Consider the following 13,930-nt stretch of genomic DNA (forward strand, 5'->3'; position numbering starts at 1 on the left):
ATCAAAGTTGGCATTGAGGTTTCAGGCAGAAGAGAGGTGAGTGTGTTTATTCACATGTATTTGGAGACTCCTTGGTCTGGGAGTAAGTGCTGTGAACATTTAGGAATATATTCCCCAATAATAAAACTCATTTATTCAATTATTCATATTTTCACAAAATGCTTTTTTATCTTCTATGATATGCCAGATGTGTGTTAGTTAGTCAGGAAATGAGGGAGAATAATTCTGATCATCATCTAGAATATAATGTAGTTCACGGTTTTAAAAATGTGCTCTTTATCTCCAGGTGTGGCGCCTGTAGTCCTGGCTCTTGGGAGGCTGAGAATCACTTGAATCCATGAGTTGGAGCATCTTGTGTAACAGTGAGATCTTGCCTAATTCAAAATAAATAAGTAAGTAAATAAATGCTGTTTAGAAATTATAACATTCTGAGCATTAACAGGAAAACCTGCCCAATTACAAGAAATTGAAGAATGTTTCTATCATGACTACAATTTTAAGTTATCATAACTGATTTGATAGTTCCATTTATTTTATTTTATTTTATTTCTGAAGAATTAAAATGTCTAAACATCATCCTCAAAGATGCTGATTTACTACATCTAGTATAAGTAGAGCAAGGTATAAGGATTCAAGGAGTAAAACATCCAGAACCTCTCTGTGTTAAGAAAATTTTGAAAGTTGACAAATAGAGTTTTGAGAATATTTTTTAAAGTTCCAGAAGCTATTAAGGACACATTCAGAATAGAATTTGAATGTCAATTATTAGAATGAGAAAGGAAGGGGTGGTACCAGTTTAATTCAGGTACCTTCACATGTGATGTGGAATGTTGATATGATATTCAAAGTTCTTAGTTCTAGAGACACCAATATGAGCAAATTTTTAGAGCTACAGACATAATCTTCAGGAGAACTGGAAAAAAATTGTTTACTTAAGCCTTTTTACAGAGAATAAGTTGTCTCTGGAGAACAGGGCTAAGAACACAGGGAAGTGATTCAGGAACTTCTATTTTTATTTGTCCACACATTTACATATTTTTAAAAAAATTTTGTAATTGTAGATGGACAGCATGCCTTTATTTTATTTGTTTCATTTTTATGTGGTGCTAAGGATTGAACCCAGTGCCTCACACATGCTAGGCAAGTGCTCTGCCACTTAGCTATAGCCCCAGCTGTATATTTTTATATTCATAATTTTTAGTTAATACCACAATCTTCCAACAATCTCTGACTCTGAGGATGAATCATACTGAGAAGCTCCTCAATTAATAGTTTTTGTGCTCAAAGATGTTGTATGTGTGTGTAAAGCAATCAGTCCTATAATCAAGCCTTATCCACGACCATATTATGAAACCCTGTGCCACCAGCCTTTATGGAATAAAGAACTCTGTTCATATCAAGTCAATACTGAGTAACTGTAATATTGGCTTTAACATAAGAGTCCCTGAAGCGAGACAAGTTGGATGCTACAAAGCTGGGTATTTACTGATCCTATATGTGGATGTTCCATGGGGACAGATTCAGGGAGAAAGGATATAAGGCATGAACTTGAAATACCACAACAACACAATTAGTGAATCAGAGTTAATTGAAACATGTATACTGGGAAATCTCATGACCAGACAACTGATTATTTTTAAATTCCATTGGAAATGTTACACAAACTGACCATATTCTGTATTATGAATAAAACCTCAGCAACTTACAATTACTTATATAATTCAGAGTATATTCTGTGACCAAAATAAAATCAAGAAAGACATTTTTAAAAAGAAATAGAAAAAAAACCCTGTAAACATCTATAAAAATTTGTGTCTGTTCCATTTACATGAAAAAATGAAACAGAGCTTATAGAATATTTTAAACTGATAAGTCATAAGTTTGATGTGTTAAAATTTGTGAGATACTGCTAAAGTGAGGCTTTGAGGTAAACTCATAAGTAAAATATATAGAAAATACAATCATAAAGATTATTAATAAAAATAATCATAAATAATTTAGAAAATATAAATAATTTAAATAAAAATATAACTCATAAAATCAATATTGCAAAAGTTTATTTTAATTGAGTAGTAAGACTGATAAGCTTTGATCACGACAAAAATAGAAGAATCTTAACTTACTTGTTTCCAGAATGAAGAAATAGGAATCACTGTGTAGTCTACAAATTCTTTTTTCTTAATGTTAAAAAAATCATTATGAAAAACATAATGCAATGCATTGTATAATTTGTAAGGTTAATATTTTATATTTCAACTTAGGAAAGTTGAGAAGAAGGATAAAATCTGAAGAAATGATATTTATTAAATAAATTCAATCCTTTATTAAAAATTTGCACACAGAAAACCACAGGTCTAGACTGCTACACCAGTGAATATATCTATAAATTTGGTGTCTAGTTTTGAAATCCATTCCAAAAAGTGTTAATGCAGTTCATTTTATTTCCTATGTTTATGGTTTGCACCTTTTTAATGCTTGGTAGTAATGATTTTTAGTGACTAATAGTATTCCATTCTATCCATATACCACAATTCATCCATCAATACATCCTGAATTAACATTTAGGTCATTGCTAATTTTTGATTGGTATGAATTAAATTGCCAAGAACTCTTTGTTCAAGAGTTTGCATAGACAATTGTTTTATATATTTCTTAAGTAAACATTGAGAAGCAGAGTTGATAGGTTATATAATTATTTTCTTTTTAAATTTACAAGAACATGCCAAGCTGTTTTCCAAAACTGACTTTGTATGAAAAGCACAGTTCTTCCTCAGAAAAACTTGGTATCTCCCGCTGATTTCATTTTGTTTTGTTTTTATGTTTTCCATTTACCTGGATTTGTAGTGTTTCTTTATTATGGTGTGGATTTATTCCATTTATGATAAAGTACAATGGATATATTTCATACTCTCTTTATCTAGTTATGTATATTTTCCTATATCTGTTCATATTTCACTTTTTTTACATTTGGTTATCTTTTGTTATGGTTTAGATGTGAGATGTCCCCCAAAAGCTCATGTGTGAGACCATGCAAAAAAAAAAAAAAAGGGTTTAGAGGTTTATATAAGAGCCTGAACCTAATCAGTGCATTAATCCCCAGATAGGGATTAACTAGGTGTTGACTGTAGGCAGATAGGGTGTCACAGGAGGAGGTGGTCCCTGGGGGTTGCTTTTAGCGTATGGATTTTATTCTCACTGAGCAGAGATCTCTCTGCTTATGTTGTCCTGAGCTGCTTTCCTCTTCTGCACCCTTTCACCTTGATGTTCTGCCTCACCTCTGGCACAGATCAATGGAGTTGGCTGTCTTTGGGTAGAGACCTGTGAAACTGTGAGCCCCCAGATAAACTTTTTCTCCTCTAATTGTTTTAGTTAGTTCTTTATTGCAGCAATACAAAAGCTGACTAAAACATTTTTATAATAAAAATTATATATTATTTACATAGTTTAGGAAAGATTCTTTTTCCAGACATATGTATTACCTTGAGCTTGCCTTTTCATTTTCTTGGCAGTATCTTTAATTTTGTTTTAAATGTTGATGAAATACAATTGAACTATTCTTATGAGGTTTTGTGGGGTTTTTTGTTTGTTTGTTTCTGTAATTTATGTGCATATATATTCTTTCTAAGAAATTGTGAGCTGTTTTAAGATCTCCAGGATTTTCTTCTGTGTGTGTGTGTGTTTTTTTAACTGGATGCTTTATAGTTCAGCTTTTATCTTCAATCTGGTTCATTTCAGATTGATTTTGCTGTGAAACATGTTGAGATGTTTAGATTTTCCATATTTCTCATTTTTTTTGTAATTCAATTCCAATCCATTTGGAATTTTATTTTTGGTGTATGTAAAATAGTAAATGTGAGACATAGAAAGTCTATTGATTCATTTTCAGAATATAATCTTAATTGGATCTAATTGTAGCCATTTTAATTCTAGCTCTTCTTTTTGATCACCTCAATTTTAAAATTAGCCAATTGCATAGATCATAACCCTGAGCTACAATGAAGGGCAGCACTAAGTTAAGGATGTGAACAGACTGCCCCCCCCACACACCCAAGGCAGCTTGTTTGCTAGGTTCTGGTAGCACACCCTTCTGGCGGGGGTAAATGTCTTCCTTGCCCACCCACTTTCCTGCACACGTTTCATTTCTTGTGGCACCTCAGTATTTCTAACAGTTTAAGTCACCTATTTATTATTCAAGAAGAAAAGGGATAAATTTTTAAATTCTATAATTCTGAATTTTGTGCACCTGCTTTGTACTTGCTTCTAATTCACAGAAGTTGAAGGATTAGAAAGGAAAAAATGAGATTCTGAGGTAGCTGATTCTACAATTTGAAATCAGCAATTATCACTTATTTTCCAATTGGTAGACTTAAAAGTCTCCACCAGTTTTATTATAAGGTAGGTAATATTGTTCTCTCTTACGGATTTGAAATCCACAGCATGAAGACATCATCTTACTTGCTCAAAGGATGTCAGGTGGTAAGTGTGTGAACACAGGACTTTGACCCTAAGGCCTGGCCATTTAACCTCTAGTCATCTGCTTCCCTCAAAGGAAAGCAAAGGTATTTGGTCCCTGAATCATTAAATAACTAACTGTGAGACACTCCATTTGGTGATACACATGGTAGACTTTATAGATCATGCTTCATCTTAATATATTTGAAAACCTCAATATTTTGTGTAGAAACCTTATTTGTTGATACTATGTTAAAAATAATTGAAAATTCTGATGTATGTTCACCCCTACCTGAATATAGTTTTAGGTTATTAAATGCCATAGCAGTCAAGCAGGGCTTATTCTTTTCAAATTGTTACTTTCCCGGCTTCACTTATTCACAGTTGCTTCTCTAAATACATTTCCAGGTCTTAACCTAGAAATATTAGCTTGAGAACATTGAAATTATACACTTGGAAGGTTTTCAATTATTATGAACATAAGTTAAATGTTATATATAAAATAATTATTGTGTTTGAAAGAAAATTTAAAATATTGAATTGTAACAAATTTTATTTAAACAAATTCATCCAGAGTGAAATAATCACATAAAAATCAAGGATCACCCTCCTGCACAAAGAGAATAGCAATCAAGTACATCCATCAACCATGTTTTTCTGTCTCCTTCAGAAATTAAACAGAGGACATGGCAACAGGAAATCACTCCACAGTAGCTGAGTTTCTCCTCGCTGGGTTAACTGACAAACCAGAGCTCCAGCTGCCCCTCTTCCTTCTCTTCCTAGGAGTCTATGTGCTCACAGTGGTGGGGAACCTGGGCATGATCACACTAATTGGGCTCAGTTCTCACCTGCACATCCCCATGTACTATTTTGTCAGCAGTCTGTCCTTGATTGATTTGTGCCATTCTACTGTGATCATCCCCAAAATGCTGGTGAATTTTGTGACAGAGAAGAACATCATCTCCTACCCTGAATGCATGACTCAGCTCTATTTCTTTCTCATTTTTGCCATCTCAGAGTGTTACATGTTGGCTGTAATGGCCTATGACCGCTATGTGGCCATCTGTAGCCCACTGCTTTACCATGTCATCATGTCCTCCCAGACCTGCCTTTCCTTGATTTTAGGGGTGTATATTATAGGTGCAGTTTGTGCATCAGCTCATACAGGTTGCATGATTAGGATTCGTTTCTGCAAAATGGATGTGATCAACCATTATTTCTGTGATCTTATATCTATTCTAAAACTCTCCTGTTCTAGCACTTACATCAATGAATTACTGATTCTAGTCTTTAGTGGGATTAATATCCTTGCCCCCAGTATGACCATACTTAGTTCCTACATCTTCATCATAGCCAGCATCCTGCGCATTCGTTCCACTGAGGGCAGGGCCAAAGCCTTCAGCACCTGCAGCTCCCACATCTCTGCTGTTGCTCTCTTCTTTGGATCTGCTGCATTCATGTACCTGCAGCCGTCATCAGTCAGCTCCATGGACCAAGGGAAAGTGTCCTCTGTGTTTTACACCATTATTGTGCCCATGCTGAACCCTCTGATCTATAGCCTGAGGAACAAAGATGTCAATGTTGCCCTGAAGAAAATGCTGGAGAAAAGAAAATTTCTGTGAGGAGAAATAACATAAAGAATATTTATTATATCTAAATCTTTGGCTATTACATTATACAAATTGATATATTTCATCTTAGTCTATCTATCATTATTCTCCTTCTATGAGCTTAATTTATTTTTTCTGTGACCTTATTAATGTCATTTATCTTTAGGTTTTTCTCTCATAAGTATCACTGAGACACAAAATTAGTAAAATACAATGCCATGTATACATGAAACCACCCATCCATCTCCATTACCTTCTCCATTTTTCCCATTTGTTTGATGAAAAACATAATCCTCAGCATAATTAAAACACCAACTTCCAGATGTGATTACCAATCTATTTTCCTCTAGGCACTCAAAAAATCACACAAATCATATCAATAGTATCTCTGTTATCTTTAGCATTTGCATATATTCCACCTAAAAAAGTTTTTTTCTACCATATTCGATTCATGCATTTTCTTTGAGAATTTTTCTTCTACTATTTTCCTTAAAAAAATAAAACCTAATCAAAAATCAAAATATGAATTATAGATCCATGTCCATATTGTGATTATGCCCAATCCAATATACCTTGCTTTATTGTTTATTATTCTAGTTTTAGAATAACTGCCTGCTATTGTCCAGTTCTTCACTGGACTATAACCTCCAAGAAGGTAGTGCTCTGCATATATTACTCAGGCTTCAGCTTCAGTAGCTAGATCCCTAGTAACCCTTTGATAATCTTCTCCTATAAAATATATATATGAAAGTCAATATATATCCTGTATAGTTGTTACTCATGAACCCATTCAAGTGTACTCTACCCCACTTTTTGTTGTTAAGTCAAATATATTATGCCTAAGTTTTCAAGAATATTCAAGATATTTGGTATCATCCTTAGTTATTTCTAAACACCAATTTAGAAATATTCGTCTTGAGTTACTTATGCAATAAATCTTAGCACCATTGTGAATTCTAGATTACTAAGTCCTTAGATCCAATTGATAACCAAGAATTCTCTCAAGCAAGTCTAATTTATTCTTGAATTCAGACATGCACATGAGACACAACATTTTCAATAGACTTGAAATCCAATGAGCCAACATGATAAATCATGTGTCAGAGTGATGTCTGAGACCCAAACAACACAATGTATACTACTATACCCACTGCAGGAAACAAAACCACCCACACAGGCAAGAAGAAATTTCTGTTCTCTTTAGACTTAACAGGGAGGGTACTAACTAAGTAAAAATCAAACCTTTGTTTGCTGTATCCAAGGATTATTATATTTATCTTCTTTCCCATTTTCTTTTTGTCTTTTGAGGGGTGATAGAAGTGATTCAGTTTCTCTGCTTGTCTTCCAGCTTACCTAAAATTCAGCCTGTTTTTATCTATATCTTTGTTCACAGACCTTTATGTATTCAATTTGTATTATGTTGAAACCTTCAGCTGGAGGGAAGATAGGAGAATAAGTCTGACATATAAAAGGCAGTTTCCTGGCCATTCTAAAACTAACACAGTGCACTAATAATGTAAACTATATCAGGAGCTTCATTATCCATGGACTTTATCTCTGAGTCATCAAAACTCCTGGTGTGAATACCTTAATCCTATTTAAGATTGAGTTAAATGATTTCTCTAAACAAAACCAAACTATTGGTTTACTTGTTATTACAAATGTATGTCCAGATAACTAATGCAAAATGTGTCAAAATAACAGAGAAAAGTAGATTTTAAAGGCTAAAAGAACTTAAACATCATTTCTTAAGAGAATACATTTTTGATACTTGAACTAAATTACTTTATACACTGTCCCTCTCTTCTTGCTTCTAGATTACTGCCGCCTTTTCTTTTAATTAGTTATACATGACAGTAGAATACAGTTTGATACATCATATATAATTTTATATAATTTCTTATTGTTCTGGTTATACATGATGTAGAATCACACAAGTTGTATAGTTATATATGTACATAGGGTAATAATGTCTGATTCATTCTACTATCTTTCCTGCACGCATACTTCCTCTCCTCCCTGCATTCTCTTCCACCTAAAGTAACTCTATTTTTCCCTAGCCTCCATAGTGAGTTAGCAAAATGTTTTCTCTGATATGCATTATGTTTTTGTCATATTGTTAAATTAACTGTATTTTAGAACAATTTTAAATTTATTGAAGCATTTTGTTGATTTTTACAGAGCTCCCATTTACTGGTATACCCTTTCCCCTATTACTTACATCTTACATTATTATGCTACCTAATGGTTCATTAGTTGTTACCTTAGTAACAACTAATGAACCATTATTGATGTAGTATTATTAATGAGGGTCTATCTTTATCCCTTAGTTTTTATTATTTATTTCAATTGACAAAAAAGTATGTATTTACTGTATATAACTTGATGCTTTGATATGTATGCACATTACAGAATGGCTAAACGAAGCTAATAAACATAGTCACTGTCTCACATGCTTATAATTTTCGTGATGAGAACATCTAAAAATCTACTTTCTATTTTTATTGGTTCTTTTTAGTTATACATAACAATACAATGCATTTTGATTTAATTATACAAACATGGAATATATTTTATGATAATTAGGACCCAATTCTTATAGATGTCCACAATGGTGGGATTCATTGGGTTATTTTCATATGTATACACAGGAAAATTATGTCAAATTCATTCCACACCACTGTCTTTCCTTTCCTATGCCTGCTCCGTGTATACAACATTTTGGTATTAACTGTAGTCATTTTGCTGCAAAACAGGTCTCCCAACTCAGGATATGGTTGTGTAACAACTGCTCAGACTCAAGACGCAGTTAACTGAGGTGCAAGCTGATTGTTTTTTTTTTTTTTTATTTTTTTCTTCTGTAAATTGCTTGCTTGCTAACTGGAAAATTCCAGCCCTGCGTAGGTCCCACTAATATTGTTTTAACTTCTGTGATTGACTTACTTGCAAGAGTTTCTCGCTTCTTAAAAAGATCCCCATAATTCCATACCTATATATTTACCTATGGGAAATGAAAGCATATGTTTATAAAAATACTTGTATAAGAATATTCACAGTTCATTTGTAGTAGTGTAATACATATGTTCCCTGATGTGTTATATTTATACTTATTTTTTTTGATGTTGTGATGGTGTGAAAGAAATTTACATTCAGTAGAAACCATGCTTTGAATTTTGGATTATCATCTTTTCCAGACCCGCTGACATGTAGTATGACATTCATGATGCTAGGCAATATCAGGAAACTGCAGCTCCCAGTTAGCTATATATTCATAAAGGGATACAAGCAATACTTTTTGGTGTGCTGTGCTGCTAAGCTAAGATGGTCAGTAGCTTAGGTGTACCAAATACTGTGTTTTTTTACAATATTGTCAATTTATTATGAGTATACAAGATGTAACCCCATGGTAAGCCAAAGAATATCTCTCATTGGAAATGACACAAATGTCTATCACTATAAAACACTTGTAGCCACAAGTGCCCATTGCATTGCCCATCCAATGTAATGCTACTCATTAATCAAAGCAATTAACAACTGATACATGTGCAGCAACACAAGGGAATTTCAAAAAAGTACCTCTATACAATCTGTTAATATAAAACCATAGAAAATGCAAACAAATCACCAGGCTCGGTGGCACATGCCTTGTAATCCCAGCAGCTCAGGAGGCTGAGGCAGGAGGATGGCGCGTTTAAAGCCAGCCTCAGCAAAAACAAGGCACTAAGCAACTCAGTGAGACGCTGTCTAAATAAAATACACAAAATAAGGCTGGGGATGTGGCTCAGTGTTTGAGTGCCTCTGAGTTCAATCCCCAGCACCACCCAAAAATAGAAAATACAAACAAATCTATATTGACAGAAAGCAGATAATTGTGTACCTTTGAACAGAAATGGTAGATTGTCAAGTGGCAGATTACCATCTATAAATGGTGATTATGTTCATTAGTTTTATTGTACTGATGATTTCATGTTATATGTGCTTATGGATACACATTTACACAAGTGATGATGGTTTTTGGTATGTGTAATAATACACACCACATATATACATATATATAAATTTATGTTTATGCAAATACACAACTTACCAAGACACCAATAGGTCTCCTACACACTATTCTATACATGCCAGAGACAATAGTATCTCTGACTTACCAATCCTTTATTTGTACTCTAAAAATTCTCAAAAAGAATTTTAAAATTTTATAATTTATAATTTTAAGATTTTCTTCAAAAACAATAATAAAGGCCTTATCTGGGGATATAGATCATTGGTAAAGGGTTTGTGTGAGGTGGTAAAAGTGATATCCAACACAAGATAAAACTAATAATAATGATAACAATAATAATAATACAATGGAAAATATGGACAATAATTGTATGCTAACTACATAATTGCACATAATTATGTCAACTATATCCCAATAAAACTCATTAATCTCAAATAAAAATTTGATAACCATTTTAAAGAAAATAAACAGATTAAAAGCTATTGATTAATTACTTTTTCTCATAATATGTTATCTATACTTTATTATTTAAATATCTTTTTAATGTACATTCCCATGTAGTACTTAAATTACTGGGTATAGAAGACTTTTCAATATTAATTACATTAAATGTCTCTTGTCAAGAATAATTTAGTACTTTATTTTGTATCCATATCAATTGATGCTTGCTGAGAGGAACAAAAGATTAAATTCTGAGAGCAGGAATGCAAAACATGAAGTATGGCCTAAAAATTTTAGTAATTTACATTTATGGTGATTCCGTCATTGATGCTCAACTTTGTCCTCAATAAACCATGGGAGAGAGAGAAATGAATAGATCAGAACCTTCTTCATAAATACAGATCTGAAATCTGTCTCGAAATTGATGTGTTTACAGCTTCTAAGTTTTTATTTTATATGTAATTATCTGAGAAATGAAGGAAAGGAGAAGACTACCTAAGAAAAATAGGTTTCTGCTCATATTGTAGGAAAAAGAGTTATCCAGAAAGGCAGAGGAAAAGACTGAAGACAAATTCTGCTCTGAATTAAAGTTTGGACAAGACCACTTATATAAGAGCTGACCTTGCTGAAATCAGTGAATTCAATGACTGCTTCCTTTGTCCCAAGCATAATTTGGACAATTTTATTAATTCTACAAAGACAACTTAGCCATGGTCTTTGACCATGGAATTCACACATCAAGAGAAGAGCTGAACATAACATGGAATCATTCATAACAAAAAGTGTAATAACAATGGTAGGCACTTTTATACATCTGTTTATGTGTCAGGCATTAATTGGAACACATTAATATATTAAGTCATCAAATTCTCCCATCCATATTATACAGTATGTATTTATATTACCTTCATTTTATATGTGAGGATACTGAGGTATGGAGAAGTTACATAACTTCTTAAATGTTTGCAGGTAGGAAAAGGCAGAGCTGGGATTACAGGCCACAAAGCCTGACTTCAAGGAACTTTTCCTTAATTATTTCACTGTACAACTCCATGACTGTGACATTGGCACAGATGCCATAAAATTACAGAGCAGTGAATCATGTATTCTACTTAGGAACCTCTAGAAAGGCTTTGCAGAAAAGTCATAGGCAAGTCACACCTTTAATAGTGAACAAAATATATCATGGAACAGAAGAAATGAAAGATGTTAAGGCAGGCAAAGAGGTGAGAGAAAATTACTCCTTATGGTCATTAACAACCAGAAGAGAGGAAGTACTAGTGAAGCAACCTTAAACAAAAGTGCTGAAATTTTACAAGTAGGTGACACTATGTAAAGCTAAGGAGATTTAACTGTGATAGTAACTGTAGACAATACAAATCCATTCAAAGTGTTAAAGCAGAGGAATTTCAAGTGAGACTAGTCTGCACTGAGAGAACTCATCAGACTATACATGACATTTGCATTTGTTGGAAATACTGAGCCAGCTCTGTCTGCACACTTTATTGCTATAGAGCTTTGTATATAGGTCTAGGTCAGTCATCCTCAGGGGATTCCCCAAACCTGAAACTGACCTCATGTATTAGATCTGTATATCTGGTTTACTTAGTTTATTTAACAAACATGAGAAGAAGCTGGGACAAAATCACAAGATGTCTAATTTCTCTATTCTCATTCATTCAACCGTATCAACATTTTCCCCCCTCAAGAGGCATTGTGTTTTGTTTTGTTATATGTTACCATGTTGGCTGATGAATTTCAAAGTTCTTTTATTTTCTAAGCTTAAACTACACGTGCACAAGTCCATAAACATGCTAATCTACATAGAAGATGGCAAGTGGCAGAGGGAAAGAGATCAGCTTCAGGAGCGGAGACTCCTTCAGAAAAGGATTCCTAGTCCAAGTGGAAAATAGACCCAAAACAACCCGAAGTGAAAGAGCAGATTAAGAACTATTTTATCTTATTGAATGGAAAACATTATGGGCAGCAGGATGCAATTGATGTTCATGCACATAAAACACATGACCACTGGATGTATAAGTAAAACCCTGAGAATCTCAATGTCCTCTGTTCACACCCAAATGACCATCATCACTTCACTTCTGCCCATCACCAAATTTCTCCAGCTAGTGACTTAATATCTAAGAAACCACTTATTTTTTGCCTCATGGTAATCTTAGTACAATGCTCTTTCTTTTGACCCTAAGAACCAAATATATATGCATCGGTACAGACTCTTCTGACAAGACTTCATGACACAAGCTTAGGCAAGTTGCCCTTCACTTCTGTGCTCCAAAGTTCATATACTCACTCACCCTGTCCTTCAAACTGCCCACATATTAATCTTTAGTTGTTCTGTCAAGGATATTATATTTCCTAGACTTGTTTAAAGGAGAGTAAAAAATAAAATTGGGATAAAGTGTGCACACAACTAATAAACAGGGCAAAACTGAATACTTAGAAAATATTGCAAACTAGATTGTGTGCTCACCTCTCCTATTTTGATTTCCTAAATGTACTTTTTAAGACAGAATAAGAATCATCTTACCTGCAAATACTCATCATCCTGATTTAGTGATGTCTGTGTTCCCTCAGTGTTAGACTTTTTTGTTTTAAATAACATTTCCTTATTATGACCAAGTGGTACTTAGATATTGTTAGACTTTTTGTCTTGAAATTTTTTAGTGATTGTCCATACTTCACAATATACATTTACATCCAATTTATGTCTAGTTTCCAATAACACAATACCACTTAACAGGTAGTGTAACCAGTTTATAATAACACAGTAATCCTAATTCTTTTTTTCTAATCTTTACCTCTCTTTATGGCTTAGTAACATTCCATTGTGTGTACATATACCATAGTTTCTTTATTCATTCACCTGTTGAAGGGCAACTAAGCTGGTTCCATAGTTTAGCTATTGTGAATTGAGCTGCTGTAAACATTGATGTGGCTATGTCACTGTAGTATGCTGAGATATCAACATTTTGTTTATTGTTCCTTCTAACTGAAAAAGTTTTTACCAATCCCTTTCTCTCTGTTATGTGGTAAATATTTATTTTCTTTTATATATTAAGTAAAACTGTACTCATCATATACCATGGGCAATTTCTTATCATTGATGTGATCTTCTTACAAAATGCTCAGAAAGTTGTAACTTCTAAGGACCATTTTTTGTTTGGTTTGTTTTGAGCTTGTTTATTTCTTTCTTTTTAAAAAGGCAGGGTTTGACTTTTGGAATTTCCTCCAATTCCTAGACTCACTCAAGTGACCCTCCTACCTCAAACTCCCAGGACCTGGGACTATAAATGTGACACGACTCTTGGTGTAAAACAATCTGTTTTTCCAACTGTGAACTATACTATAGGCCAGAAGATCATCTAGAGTTATTTTCTATCATATCCCCAATAACTAA

The 13,930-nt window shown here is 33.5% G+C and overlaps 1 protein-coding gene across 2 annotated transcripts; it reads left to right on the top strand.

The window, feature by feature from the left end:
* The first annotated feature begins 835 nt into the window (after positions 1–835).
* On the top strand, positions 836–6,074 carry LOC101957782 (olfactory receptor 8G5). 2 transcript variants are annotated; one of them, XM_013364833.2, is made up of 2 exons: positions 836–875; positions 5,134–6,074. In XM_013364833.2, the coding sequence occupies exons 1-2, from the start codon at positions 836–838 to the stop codon at positions 6,072–6,074; spliced, it is 981 nt and encodes a 326-aa protein (XP_013220287.2). The 2 variants fall into 2 exon arrangements, with proteins under 2 accessions (XP_013220287.2, XP_013220288.2); XM_013364834.2 differs by lacking the exon at positions 836–875 and having other exon boundaries at positions 5,060–6,074.
* The last annotated feature ends 7,856 nt before the right edge of the window (positions 6,075–13,930 follow it).

This window comes from Ictidomys tridecemlineatus, chromosome 4 (genome assembly GCF_052094955.1).
Source record: "Ictidomys tridecemlineatus isolate mIctTri1 chromosome 4, mIctTri1.hap1, whole genome shotgun sequence".
Taxonomy (NCBI): domain Eukaryota; kingdom Metazoa; phylum Chordata; class Mammalia; order Rodentia; family Sciuridae; genus Ictidomys; species Ictidomys tridecemlineatus.